Here is a 14,715-nt window from a genome sequence, read left to right on the forward strand (position 1 = left end):
TTTTGAAAATATTTTACACTCCCATTCCAAATTCTGCTACATCTATTTCTGAAGTCCTGGAATGCAAACTTACAGTATTGCACTCTCTTTTAAACTTTTTAATAATGTAGGAATGCTTAGAAAAATAACTTTCAAAGATTATAAAAAACATACAGTATTTTACCCAGAGATCCTTCAGTCTGCTTAGTCTCAGCTCATCATCTCAGCTGTAAAAATAACATTGGCTCCACCATTTATGAATCTGAAATATATTACTAGGAACATATTTCAATTGCTGGTTGTGCAAAACAAAAATCTTAAAACTCTATGCTCAGCTGCTGAAGTGCTTTGGAACTTAATACAAAATTTATGGACATCTGAATAAAAGAATCAAGGAGAACTGACACACTCTGCAAGTAAATTCTCGTGGGCCTGTGTCTGAACTACTGACTTGGTACTCGCCCAGGCAGAACTGCAGTTAAAGTCAGCTATGAAACACTCGTCTTCATTTCAGTTAAATGACATCTGTAATTGTGCATTCTTACCCACTTCTGTAGCAGGTTTGCCTGAAGACTGAGCATTCAGTCAAGCCCTCAAGATTTGACAAATAAATTGCATTTCAGATATAACTTGTCTAACCAACACTAAAATATTTTCACTCTCCTTGAAAACAAACAATAAGGAAATAATGAGTAGCCTAATATATGCATAAATAATTTTTCTACTATAGGGAATGAAGTATATTTCCCCCTACACTGAAGCAGATTTGGTCCTGACCCATTCTTTTATATTTGGACACTAAATTCATTCAAGGGCTCAGAGAAAAGGAGAAAACTTAAACTTTGCAGCTTAAACGCAGCCTTTAACTTCACATAACTGAACACAGGTAAAATTTTATTCAACTACCAATTGTATGAATAGTCACCAGAATCATGTTATTTATTCTCTGGCACCAGCGAAAAATCCATATCTGGTATCAGAAGAACTGCCTTATTTCCTTAGAAATATGTTGCTTCAGTAAGTGTTGTGAAAGTATAAAATACAATTGAAATTATTTCACCCAGGGTTGTTAAAAAACCCAACAGAACCAGCAGATGTCTTTTTAGCAAGTTATATTGTTATTTCATACTCACCTTACTATCATTCCATTATCACCATCGTCCTATTAAAAACATCCTCTTGGGATATTCAATAGGCAATTTTATATTTAACCATTAACAGAACAAACAAGAAAAACAGATGCCTGATTTCACAGTATAAATAAGGTGCTGAAAGATTCAATGTATATGAAAGGATTCTTTAAATGACCACATACATCTAGCTAAAAAAAAAAAAAAAATCCCAGTAGCTGATAGCATCCCTGGCCCTGCTGCCATTGTCCAGCAACACTAGTAGAGTCAATTTTGCTGGACCAAATGCCTATTCTCTACTTCTCAAAGAAAGAAAACCTTTGTATCATTTTAAGAATGCTGGTTAAAAAATGCTTTGAAATTCATGTTTTTAGAACTTGAGTAAGTAGAATTACTAGAGGTATTTAGTTTTAATGATACAGGACATGAGTGTTCAGGCACAGCACAGAACATCCAAAAGAGTCTTATTTCATCTTACAATATATTTTGATCCAAAGCTTATGCTTATTTTACAGCAGGAAAAGCAAAACCTTATCATTCCTTCCAAGGAAAATCCTGGTTGCATATATTTCTGATTGCTACAATAACTGAAGAGAAAAGATTTTGGCCTTTTCCAGTTTGAATAAAATTGCAACAGCTCATCAATGCATGTGTGTCAGCTGCAGAGCTTGTTTTTCATTTAATGGCACCTATAATCAATTTTCAGTTGAGGTACAGAATTTGAAATGTAGCTAGCATTATAGACAGACCAAAGATTTCCCAGGAGCTTATCAAGAGCAAAATACACAGTATGACTGGTTTTCCATTCAGATTTAGACACACATAGAAAGATGAGGTTTGAATATCCACTTTTGAAAAGTATGAACAGTAAGGCTGGCAGGGAGGAAAGTGTTTAAAGATCCCAACCTATTATAATGATTTCCTGTTAACAGACTTTGACTTGCTAATTTTTCTTTTGGCTCACCTTTCATCCTAAGAGCATAAACCAAAGAGCAACCTCCTGAAAGAGCTGCTGAAATTACCTGCCAGAAAATGCCCAGAAGCTACTTACTATTACATGAAATACAGGCATTACGTGTGCCATGGATGTAAGTACACATATGGTACTTAGAACCGTGTAACTGTGATGACTTTATGAGTATTTATTAATAGTATTTAATATTATAAATTGTAAAAGCAATGTGGTCAAGCAGAAAATTCTATAGTGTGCTATTACCTCTGTTTTGGGGGTAGAGTTTCAACACATGGCAATATAGAAGGATCTTCATATGGCTGTGAAACACTGAATCAGAAAGGAACAAGGCTTACCTCAGATGATGTAATGGAAAAATGCCCTTGAAATTACTCTCCTTGGTGTCTGAAGCAGATTGAATTTATTACTTAGTTGACCATAAACTAATACCTTTATCTAACAGGAATATGCCTGTGCTTAGCAGGCATCATCTGAATCCATATAAACACAAATGCATGGTTATTTTATGGAGTATAGCTTCAGCTGAACTCTTTATGTCAGCGTAAATGTGAAGAACTGATGAGGCTCATCAGTGGCTTTTGAAGGAGACTAGACATAAGCACCAGCATCTTTGAAGGGCAAAAGGGAGAGCCTCTAAATAGGGCACAGTGACACAGTGGAAGAGACCAAGCCAAACATCCTTGTCCTGTTCCTCTCCTAGAGCCTCTCACTATCCCTGCCCCACCCTCAAAATTCAACTTTGTCACAACCTGTTTCAAGGTCTAGAGGACTTTGGTACATGACACAAAATTATAAGAATTATTAGAATTACTGTGGTTTTGAGGGTCTTATAATGGTATCCGTGTGACAAATAATCTCAAATTTCCCAGGACAGATGCACCACAGTTCAGCTGGGGAGGCTGTATGTCTCTGGCTACTAGCTGCTTCTGAAGAATCATATAAGAAACAGTTTATTTGAGCTATTAAATTTAAAATGTGTGGAAAACAAGGTGATAAATGGAAACAAATGTTAAGGTGAAAAGGGATTTTGCTATGAGATCTGGTACCATTTTTTGCATCAGTCCAAGTAAAGAGTTGCATATGCATAAGTTCAGAATTTAAGGACTGGCAGAAAGATTTTTAAAATAAGCAATGACAGCAAGGTAAGGGAGTGTCCTGATGGTGGACTCCTGAAATACAAACTAAGCCCTCCACTCGCACATTTCACCTCATTGGTATTTGATGACTACATAGCACTGGCAATGGGGACACTGGAGAAATCCAACCCACCATGCATTGCTCAGTAAATGTGATTCAACATGTTGCACGCTAATTTGGGAAAAAAAATAGTCAGTTTTGTTGTGCAAGCATCCACAGATAGCCTTTGATGAACTAAAACCCACAGACAAGACCATAAGGTCAACTTTTCTAAGTCTGATAAAGCTTGGAGTTGCCAATCCTGTCTAATGGGACAACTAATTACCATATGTCTACATGACATCAAGTCATTTATGAGGTCCACCTGGACCTGAGGTCCAGGTTATTTTCCAAACATGATCTAGTTCACTCAGTGTCAGATACTGCACCAGACTCCAGCTTGACAATGTTCCTCAGAATAGCCTCCTGCTATTTTGAGTCATGTAGCTGTAACGACTGGAATAACTCCTAGAGAACACACTTAGGATGAAGAAGCTGGCAAAAAAACTTGGCAGTCACAGCCCTTTCCCACCATTCTTGCCATACACAGCAGATCAGCCCAAGACTGCTCATAATGCTGGATTGACATCACTATGACCCTGTGCGCTGCCTGTTGAGCTGTCCTGAGACAGTGCCCCAGAGCAAAGCTTATGTACAAAGGGTCAGGATTTGAAACAGGTTCTAGTGTTTGGCCTAGTCAGGTGTGTAATATTCTCTGTTCCTGCAACCTGAAAAAAATGGGGTTTCATAGAGCTTCCAAAGGGTTTATCTCTACCTACCAATTCCCAAGTAACAGAGTCTTCTGCTTTTCTGCAATGAAGACTGAACCTGAAATACCCATACCTATCATTTCACAAATGGGCATGAGGCCAATAGAGCATACAGAGAATGATCAAAGGCTAAAAATGATTATCTTTTATAATCTGAAATATGATTTTGACTCTTGAGTAGTTTAAAACAGTTGCATTTACTTTCCAATTTTCATATCAAAGCAAAATGCAAAGAAGTTGATACCACATCATTTGTATGCTTCATTTTGAACTATTCATTTTGATTTAGAAGTAGGATCAAAGAATTCCTCTTTGCTTGATAAGTAAACAGTGACATTTCAATCCAGTAATTATCATATGCATTCCTGAAGGATTCATCACTGTAAGCATCTAGACTATGCTGACCTGGGGTCACAGACATCATCCTCTATTGCATTCTTAGAGCTAAATTTAAACCACACTTCAAATATTCTAAACTACGTTTTGTACTGGTTATTGCCTTTGCCCTTTCCTAAAACAATGCCATACAATACATCCTTCTGTGTAGCCATCCTGGAAACCCTGGGCTTCCTCTGGGAGGGAAGGGAATCTTTGCCACTATACTGAGTTTGCATGGCTAGGCTTTGGTAGTGGGAGGGCTACAGAGGTGGCTTCTGTGAGAAGCTGTCAGAAGTTTCCCTTATGTTTGGCAGAACTTGACTCACAAGCTTTTTGCTGTATTTTCTCTCCCCTGCTCAGCTGAGGGTGGGAGTGGTTAGAGTGGTTTTGGTAGGCACCTGGCATCCAGTCAGGATCAACCCACCACAGCAAGAGCAGCTCCCAGTGCTATTAACACAGCCGTTCTGTAACCACATCTCAAAGCAGATACAAAAAAATCTTGCAGGGCCACAGTAGTAATCTTCTAGCATATAAAACTGCTATATAGCCATTACTGGACTTTTCCTGTGTGGTTTAAGAAACTGTGTGGGAGACAGGTTACAGATACATCCCCTATGGCCTCCTCCAATCTAGAAATACCAGTCAGGACAAGCAGAGATAGCCCAGCTATAGTGGGAGAGCAACAACTTTATCACACAATCTGTGGTGATTTTTTCCTGTCTGCAGAGTGAATGGGGAAGGGTGGTGGTATTTACAAGTGCCAATAAATAAGTATTTTCTGAACAGCAAGGAGTTGTGAGCTTAGACAATGAGATCACATAACAAAGTTAGAGTGCAAACTTGTTCATTAAACCCATTGATAACAACTTAGGGTGCAGCCACCTGCACCATTCCTGCTCTATGGCTTTATCATTAAATGTTTGCTGATGATCAATTTACAAATGCCATACACTCTCACAATGTGGGCATTGTCACTCTCAGACCACAGCCACACCTTTCCATTTGGCTGAGGCCATTTTTGCCTACAAGGAGCCCACATTCTTCTGGAAATATCCCAAAAAACCTTAAAGATTAATTTAACTGTTTTATCTCTACCAGCAGCCACATTTCTCAAGCTGAAAAGAACAGCTGTAGAGAGACCACTGCATCATACATTTTGAAAAATAAGGACTGGATGAATTTGTGTTTTGCCTTTGATAGATTCATCACTAGCTGAGCTAACAGTGAAATTATTTTTCCTATTAGTACTATAGTGGTGATGTCTTACAAGTAAATGTTTTCGACTTCATGCTATGTCTGACTCAAAGAACACATGGCTCTGTAGCAAACTTAACCTGACATTTCAGTTCAATATTTAACAACTGTTCTGTCTGGAGAGCTCCAAATCATTCATCATTATCTCATTCAAAATGACAGCACATCAGAAGGGGTGCTACTCAAGCCTGTTGTGTCCCTTTATTAGCAGACCTATGTAAGAGAATAATTGCAGCCTATCAGTTTACTGTAATGCTCCCTACCCTTTATGCACTAATACCCATGGTAGTACAGCAGATAAAAAAAGATCACAAGAACTTATAACTGTCCTCTCTGTTTAGCTTCTCTTTCTACTCCTCCATATACTAGAAAAGGACACCAGAAATTACTTCTACTTGGTGAACATTTCTCAGGAACTCTCCAGAGTACAATGGCTAAACAACAGCTTCCCAAGTGGTGGAATTTAATCCTCTTCCTTGATTTCATTTCAGTTCTAAAGCATTTTTTCCAGACCTACAGCACACATACACACTTTCAACTGTCTCATCCTGAAGGCTGAGTTCCTGATCAGTCAGGAGGTCAAGATGTGGTAGCATCTTTCAGGATAGACCATAAGTTAGGACTTCTACCTAGGGGACAATTTTCATAAACTTATAGGATTTATAGGATTAAAATCTCTACATCTTTTCCCCCCGTTTTTCTGTTTTTTTCTGTTTTTTTCTGTTTTTTTTCTTTTTTGTTCTTTTCCAGAAAATATAGGAATAGATTATATGACCATAAATCTCATTTCCTCTGGAAATCAGGATAAAAGAAGAACACAAATAAACACATTAACTGAAATTCTTAGTATTAAAGGTACTAAGGAAAATTAAAATATTCCTAAAAAGTTAATATCTTGTACTAGTGGATTTCTCAGAGAATGAAAGCTGTGTTAAAAGATTCAGAAAAAATGGCATAAGTAAATATTTTGCTCCAAAGCAAAAAAAAACCAAAAATCCACAAACAAACAAACAAAAAACAACAACAGAAAAAAAAACCAAAAAACAAAATAACCCCACAAAACAAAACAAACCCCACCAACCCAAAAAACCCACTCACCCCCCTCCCAAAAAAAACCAGTGGTGTAATCCAACAGACACAGATGGTAATCTGTCTAACTTGCATAGAGTAGTTAATAGCATAACACACTGTCAAAACAGGCCAATCAAAAAAATATCAAGAGCATGCTTCCCTTTTGACTGGTTGCATTATTTTACAAAAAAGTGAATGTAGATTTTAGATACATTGCAGAGGAAAGAAAAGAATTAATTAAATTCAGACCTCATAGACTGGGAAAGGAAACATGAAATAGATCCAGATGGTTTCTGGAAGAAAAAGATGGAGTTAGAAAAAGATGAAACTTTTGCTATCTGGACCTCAATGTTTGGCACTGGAGAGGGAGGGCGTAATAAAATTATGTTTCCACAGATGAATTCTTAACATGTTAAATCCTCTCAAGTCTTAACTGATATTTTACTGTTATTTGGCTGTTGTCTGAGTTATCACTATGTACACCTGGAGCAGTAACCTATCTTAAACAAAGCTATTTTTGATATTTCAGAGAGTAAAATATTTACCAAATATTTCAAATATCTTTCTGTTCAATAGCCTACCTATCGCTGGCAAATTGCTACCTTTTTATAGCAGCATGTCTTGTTTACCTGACAATGTACTTGACCTTAGCCTTTTTCTCTCAAAACTAAAATGTGATTTGCTAGGTAAATCAACATAAAATTTGGCACCCACTGTCATTGTTAAAGACAAATAGAGAGTTTTGAAGCTGCTGTAAAAACTGCAGGATGACAAATAGTTGTTGATATTTTTTTTGGAGTTGGATTTTTTTTGTTATTTTTAATGCACATGTCAAAAAACTGTTATTCACCTCATGGCACCTGTGTCAAGATCAGCTCTGGTGAAGAGGATAATAAATGACTCCCTAGGTAGAAGCAAATTTATCAGCAGTAGTCTACTGGACTGACAGTAGGGGCCTTCTCTTGAATAACACTGTCAGCGAGTTCATGAAAGTCTACTGTTTCATTCAGTAATACAACACTGACAGAGCAGAAACTCAAGCAATTCTATTGCTATTAGTGTTGCTGACCTTCCTCAGATTACTCATCTGGAGGTTAAAAAAAAAAAAAAAAGTGATGTTGAAGCAGTAACGAGCTGTGAAAGTCAGGAAATACCCAGGCCACAAGGCTTCAAGTTTCCTATTATTACAAGATTGTCTTATTCAGAAAGGAAACATTTCTTACAAAGGTTTCTTGGGCTTCAGCTAAATACATAACCTCAAAATTGACCCTCCACCCTTATCCATCCACTACTGCCATAAAAACATCCATACTTTTTAATAGAAAATTCCATAGATTTTAAAAAATACACTGTAACATTCAGGGACATGAGTTGTTTCACAGACAAAATAGCAATTTGAGAGTATCACAACAAATCTATTCTGTACAAGAAAGCATAGTAAATAGTTTTGAAAAGACAAGTTCTGGATCACTGTCATGCAACCAAATTCACTCATACAAACACAAAAAGAAAAGGAGAAAGTAAAGGATGTACAGAACAAAAAGTTGTCATTGACCTGATTTGTCAGAGATGTTGGCTGTGACTGGCGTGGTGGAGCAGCCCGTGTTAACCTTTGCGCTGTCCTTGGAAGAACCAGCTTTGGGTTTGTTTTTCGTTGCCTCTAGTGCTTTGACCTTCTTGGCATGTTTACTTCCTTTGTAGTGGGCCTCGGCCTGGCTCTACAAAGGAGAACAAATCAGGCTCACTTTTTTTTGCACTTGTATATAATACAATGGGTGACAAGGCAGAAAAGTGACACTTTCAATAGTAGGCACCATATTATTCCACCTAAAATTTTTTAATAGCTTTATATTAACACTTTTCATGGATGTAAGTTCTTATATTTTAATGAATATTGCATGTTTTCAGTAACTTGGAAAAAGAGGCTTCAAGATTACATAACACTCTGTCACTCCTAAGGTAATTCTTTACTTCTATGGTGCTTAAAATTTTAAAGGACTATACGAATGTAAATACATCCAATTCAGAGAGATGCTACTCAATTTTCATGTGGTGTTCCCTAGACTTTATTACTTGCAGTTAGAAAGATGTACTGTGCTGAAACATCATTAAATAATCAATTTTTGCTTCTGTTTGATCTAATACAGATGTCATAAAATACTTTCACTTTCATACTAACAGCAACTGAAACAATTGAAAAAATATTATATTACTATTAGATCAAAAAGTAAGGGTTAAAATAAGGAAACACCCTATCTGTAAACTTCAAGTACAACAAGAAAACTAAATACTTGCCACTCTTGATTGCTTTATAAATTGTCTTGAATATTATGTTTAAATACTAAGAAAATTGGAACCTGAAGGACAGGAGAAGAGGAGCTTTTAAAAATTATTATTTATTTTGTCTTAATCTGCCCAAACAGAGCAGTATAAATACATACTGAGATGTTTACTTCACCTTTGCCTTAAAACTATCTTCAGAAGCTAGGTCAGTGTTTTTGAAGTTGCACAGCTAAAGCTAGACACATAAATATCCGCCCATTTTTTTCAATAATATTGAGTCCCCTTCATTGCTCCTGACTCTGTTTAAGCAGATGCTTTGACAAATCAGGCCACTTTATTAGAAACTAAACTAAGGAACTACATATTGAATATGAACTCCAAAGCTTGGAAATTTCAGCTAATGAATTTAAGTGTTTTTCTTGACTTCCTATTAAATTAATTTAACAAATAATGGGCAAGAAAAAAATCCTATCCGAACTAGCTTGTTTTCATGACGAGTTTGTATTCAGCAATAGCTTTGCATTATTAATACTTCCAAACACAATTTTAAAACGTTATTTCAGGCATACCACTAGGTGCCTCTATTGAAGGTTACATATTAACCAAAAAAGTTAATATTGCCGTTTACTTCAAATAAAAACATTAATAGAAGGCATGCTTCTTCTAAGCACATCTTGGAACCTGGCATATAAAAACATCAGTGCAAGTAAACTTTTACTGTGTTCATGCAGAACCACATTCATTCTCTCATCAATCAATTATCAACTACTTTATTTAGTTTGCTGTGTTAAATGAAGCGAGCCATGAAACAAGTCACATGCTTTTTATAAAGAGCAACTATAATATCTAAGATGCTTGAACTCCATAATGAGGAAAATTGTTTTAAGATCAGCAGAAATGGGCATTACAATACAGTCACCTTGGGACAGCATGTAATAACAGCATTATCATATGGTAGAAGTGAGGAATAGAAACAGCTGGGCAAGAGAACAGACAGCATGTTGGAGTTCTCACACAAGTAACTGGCATCATTAAACTAATGGAGAATTGTTGCTAAAATAGAGGACTGAAGTTCTTACACACCAGAACTTAATGATTTTACAGCCCATGAAACAGTGCTTTCCCTCTCAGGACAGTGTATGTTGTGGGCGCATCTTTCCTTTCATTGGAGGTTTTAGTAAGCAAGCATTCAGTAAGAAAGGCTGCTAGATTAGTTTTATTTTAATTCCTCTGAAAGTGAGATGTCTTTTAAAAACTTTATTATAAAAACAGCAAAGAATTTACTCATCAATTGCTAGCAAAATATTTCTTGATTTTAAAACCTTTGAGATATTAAGACACATACAAACACAATTTAAGGGTTATAAAGAAACAACTAACCAGCTATACCACTAGTACAATGTGCACTACTTAAAGGGACACTTGTCAACTTCTGGGTTGGATCTCTCCAGTTCTGAATGTGGGCAGAGGAGCACAGTCCTGTTTTTGCCCTGCCATGCCAGTGTGCCTTATGAGGCACAGGAGTCACATCCTATCTCTCTCCACCTTTGCTGGGTTTTTTTCCATTTAAGCTTTGCAGTTGCAACATGATGCACTGGAAGGGAGTTTTCCGCCAATAAAATTCAATAAACTATTCACATATTGCAGTGTACAAAAAGTGGAACTAAAAATTGGGGTGAATATATACCCTTTCCATTCCAATACCTTTAACTTTTAATAATAGCAACTACAGGATTGTCCACTCAAGCATCCTCAAGTTGATGATGTCCCTTTAAATATTTGAACTCTATGCTCTGCGCATATGTGTGCTGTTGATAGGATCATATGCTGCCTGAGGCCAAAGCTATGACATAGGAAACATAAATGCACTCAAGAGAAAGACTTAGTAAGTCAATTGCTTGATAATAAGCCTTTCTGCTGATATTTGCAATAATAATGCCTGCAATATCAGTAATAACCTACTACAGTTTTTGATTCCCTTCATTCAATCCTCATATAGTGTACATGAGACCTGTTGAGAACAAACAAGCCCAGGCAAGATTAACTTAAGATTTCCATAATAACAAGCAAAGCTTTATGGGAACATGGTGAATGGACTAATTTTTAAGCTTTCTAATTATCATAATCTATCAAACTCATAGCTGTATGTTATAAGGCCAAAAAATATTGCTGTGATCAGTCTAAGCAGGGGTTTGGAAATGCCATCCTTCTTCAATGCTGTTCAAATTAGACCATATTCCTTTTGGAGCCAGTAGGATTCTCCAGGTTGGATTTTAAAGTAATGAGGGGATGGAAAAATCTACCTTTCAAAAACTGTTTCAGTGCCTCACTTTGTCAGTTAAGTATTTGTTTCTACATTGACTTTGTCAAGTTTCAGTTCCAGGGGCTGCCCATTGTTAGATCTTTGGTTCTTAGACTTTCTCAACTCACCACTGTTCTGTGAATAGAAACACAGATACTCTTTCCAAGCATGACGTTAGAGAAGCATTCCTTGAAGTATTGAAGCAATCTTTCCTAACCACATAAGCACTATTTTCTAGTCCTTTCAGATACACTTGAAGTTCAGAGATTGTTTTTTATTATGCACTGTGGGATAAATAATTTGATTCAGCTGCCTTTTGGTAACTGAAATGCTGTACTACCATGTTACGTAAACCTTTGGAGTTTTCTGGAGTCACAGCAAGCAAAACAAAAAACGGCAGCTGAGGCAATGTGAAATTGGAACTCAAGTTCTGATTAGTACTGATACCAATTATTGTGATTATTAATTTCCTGATCATTAATAATTCTAATTTTATAAAATATTTGCAAAAGCACCATATTCAAGGCAAACGTATTTGTTCCTAGTTTCACTTAAAACTCGCTTATGAGACAAATACAGCATTAGAGCAGAGGCTAAGAGCTTTGTATATCATTGAAATACTGGATCTATCCTAGAAATAAGCCATGACATACATGATTTTCATTTTTAGTTAAGGCAAGAAGCTAAAAATTTATTTTCATTTGCTCTGGTAATCCATAGGAAGTTATGTACACATACGGTTAAAAATTCACGTGCATAAAAGATACTTTACCAATTTTAATATAAACCCCCACTAAAATACACAGTTAACTTAAGAGTAAATATCTTTGGGATACAATATTTTAAATGGATAATGAAGGTACTTTTTGATCATCATTAAGTACAACTAATTAATGCAAATTATGTGTCAGCAAAACAATATTTAAGAAAATTAAAAAAAAATAGGAAAAACCAAAATGAAAATCTGTTACCTCAAAATAGCTTTCTATACTCATGTACTGTAATGATTTTAATTGCAAAATCTTTATTCCAGTGTAAACAGCTTCATTTACTGTAGGCATTAATTCATTCTACACTAAAATAATTTATCTGTGCCAGAATTCAACATTAAATATTTTTCATTTCAAAAATATTATTTTACATCTATTTATTACAGAGTTGGTATTAAATCTTACCATTGAATTATCATTATTACATTTTTGAAATTAAATGCATAATAGGTTAGGAAAACACTTTTTGAGAAAGTGGAATAAGAAAATATTTCTATTCAAGAACTCCTTCGCTGAAAGGAATGTTTAATTTTAAATTTAATCTAATACTGACTGTGATCTACTAGCTTGATATATATATTGCAACATTTTAAAAAAGGACCCGCCTACTTATTAGACAGCATAGAAAGTCATCAAGTACTGGCTAGTAAGGTTTAATGAACAAGAAAAGCTTTAAGCTGCCATAAATGTGACATTATGAATCAGAATATAAAAAATACCTTTGTACAGACACACTAGATTCCAAAAATGTGTTTATGCATTTGGCTGGCATTACTTTTTGATCAACAGGATGCATATTTTATGATACTAAAAAAATATGTCTACCTATTTGTAAGACCAAGGCTTAGTGAATAGCTGTATTTTAAATTAAGTTGCAAATAATTAAGAGTATAATTGACAGACAACCATGTAATTTTTCCCCATTATTTTTCTAATGTATACACCTTAAAATTTATACACCTTAGTTCTATCCACAGTCTTTTAGTACGAATTAAAAACCCCTAAACAATCAAACCTTATGAATGTTTTAATTTTCAAGAAAGCCTCCACGTCATAAGGATTAATGATTTGGCTGTAAGAAAGGATAGCTTTTTCTGTTCTTAAAAATTATACAAATGCAAGATTTTATTTAAAATTGCTACTTGCAACTACAGATTATTAAATTTGAGATTCAAACAGGATGTTAAATTGCATAACTACATAAAATACATATACAATAGCCTTACATATACTGGACTGCATTTAATAAAACATCAACAATTTATATTATCTTCTACATGTAAACAGGCTTTTGAAAATAAATGTGAATGACATTAGCCTATTGAAGTGCATAAAACAATGTCAGTAGCTTTACTTTGTAGAAAGTTAAACATGTTTAGAAATCTGCATATATTGAAAAGATCTAGATAACCAGGAAACAGGTGGATCATATGGATTCACTGATAGCAGTATTACCTTTAAGAAAACTCTGAACTACAGGCAAGACTGCAGTAGAAAAGATAACAGAATATTCCTCATCAGGAACAATGACTGACAGTGTGTTTGAAATCCACAGGATTCATTTTGACAGTTCACAAGTGACTGAGTTTTAGAATCTACTTGCGATGTGAATGACTAATTAACTGAATTTATTGCTACACAAAGCAACATTAACCTGATGAAAGGCTCGAGTAAGTCTAAAGGTTCAGTGTGTGTGTGTGAGATCAAGAGTTTTTACAGGTTTATTCAAGAGCTGCTGAAGTAGCCCTCCATTAGGTTTTCATGGAAATAAGACAATTGTACCATCAACTCTTTAGCTGAATGTTTGAATCTGCTACCACATCATCCAGTCTGGCAATTAACATATACAATTAAATATATGTAGATCTGCATCTGCATGAACAGGAGGAAGGAGAAATGCAGGAAAAAAGGGAGACTCTGAAGCATCCATGTGGGAAATGCTGGTTCATGCCTTGAGCTGCACAATATTAGGTGAGTGCTGCAACTAAATGGAACTGAAAAAGGTGGCTCACAGCTCCTATTTCTTCTTGTTTGCTACTGCACCTTCTTAAAGCAGGAATTCCACCCTGGATGGGAAATACTCTCAACACCAGTTCTAACTCTAACAGGCTGCCCAGTGAAGTGGTGCAGTCACTATCCCCGAAACTGTTAAAAAACCACCTGGGTGTGGCACTTGGGGATCTGGTTTAGTGGTGAATATGGTGGCAGCTGGACTTGATTATCTGAGGTGTTTTCCCCCTTCAATGATTCTATCTCAAATCCTGTGTTCATTTGGTGTTGATACAATTGGTAATCTCTAATGAAAAATATTTTGTTGAAAAAAACCACAAAAGCCTCTGCCAGTAATAGTTCAACCACAGAAAATGAAACAACTGAAAGACTGAACAGATACATAATAATCCTGAAAACCTCCATTCTGTTATGGAGTACTTATAAAGATGATTTTTTTTTTTTGCATATCACAAAAAAAATTTACATAAATTCAAGCTAAAAAAACCAAGTATGTCTCAAATATAGTCATAGTTTATATTGTAGAAAGAACCTCTCAACACCTGTGTTCCCGCCCACTTTTATTCATCAAGTTGATTACAATGGCAGTGGTCCTGGTAGAGAAAAAAACTAACTGTGC

General features: G+C 35.7%; 1 protein-coding gene across 16 annotated transcripts in view; it reads right to left on the bottom strand.

The window, feature by feature from the left end:
- The window catches only part of ZNF385B (zinc finger protein 385B), a 155,909-nt gene that overhangs the window by 14,305 nt on the left and 126,889 nt on the right, over positions 1–14,715 (bottom strand). For all 16 annotated transcript variants that reach the window (XM_002199595.6, XM_030277575.4, XM_030277574.4 and 13 more), the window contains one exon: positions 8,287–8,449. In XM_002199595.6, coding sequence (XP_002199631.2) covers positions 8,287–8,449 — 163 coding nt within the window. The remainder of the gene's footprint in view (positions 1–8,286; positions 8,450–14,715) is intronic.

The sequence above is a fragment of the Taeniopygia guttata genome, chromosome 7, assembly GCF_048771995.1.
Source record: "Taeniopygia guttata chromosome 7, bTaeGut7.mat, whole genome shotgun sequence".
Lineage (NCBI taxonomy): Eukaryota > Metazoa > Chordata > Aves > Passeriformes > Estrildidae > Taeniopygia > Taeniopygia guttata.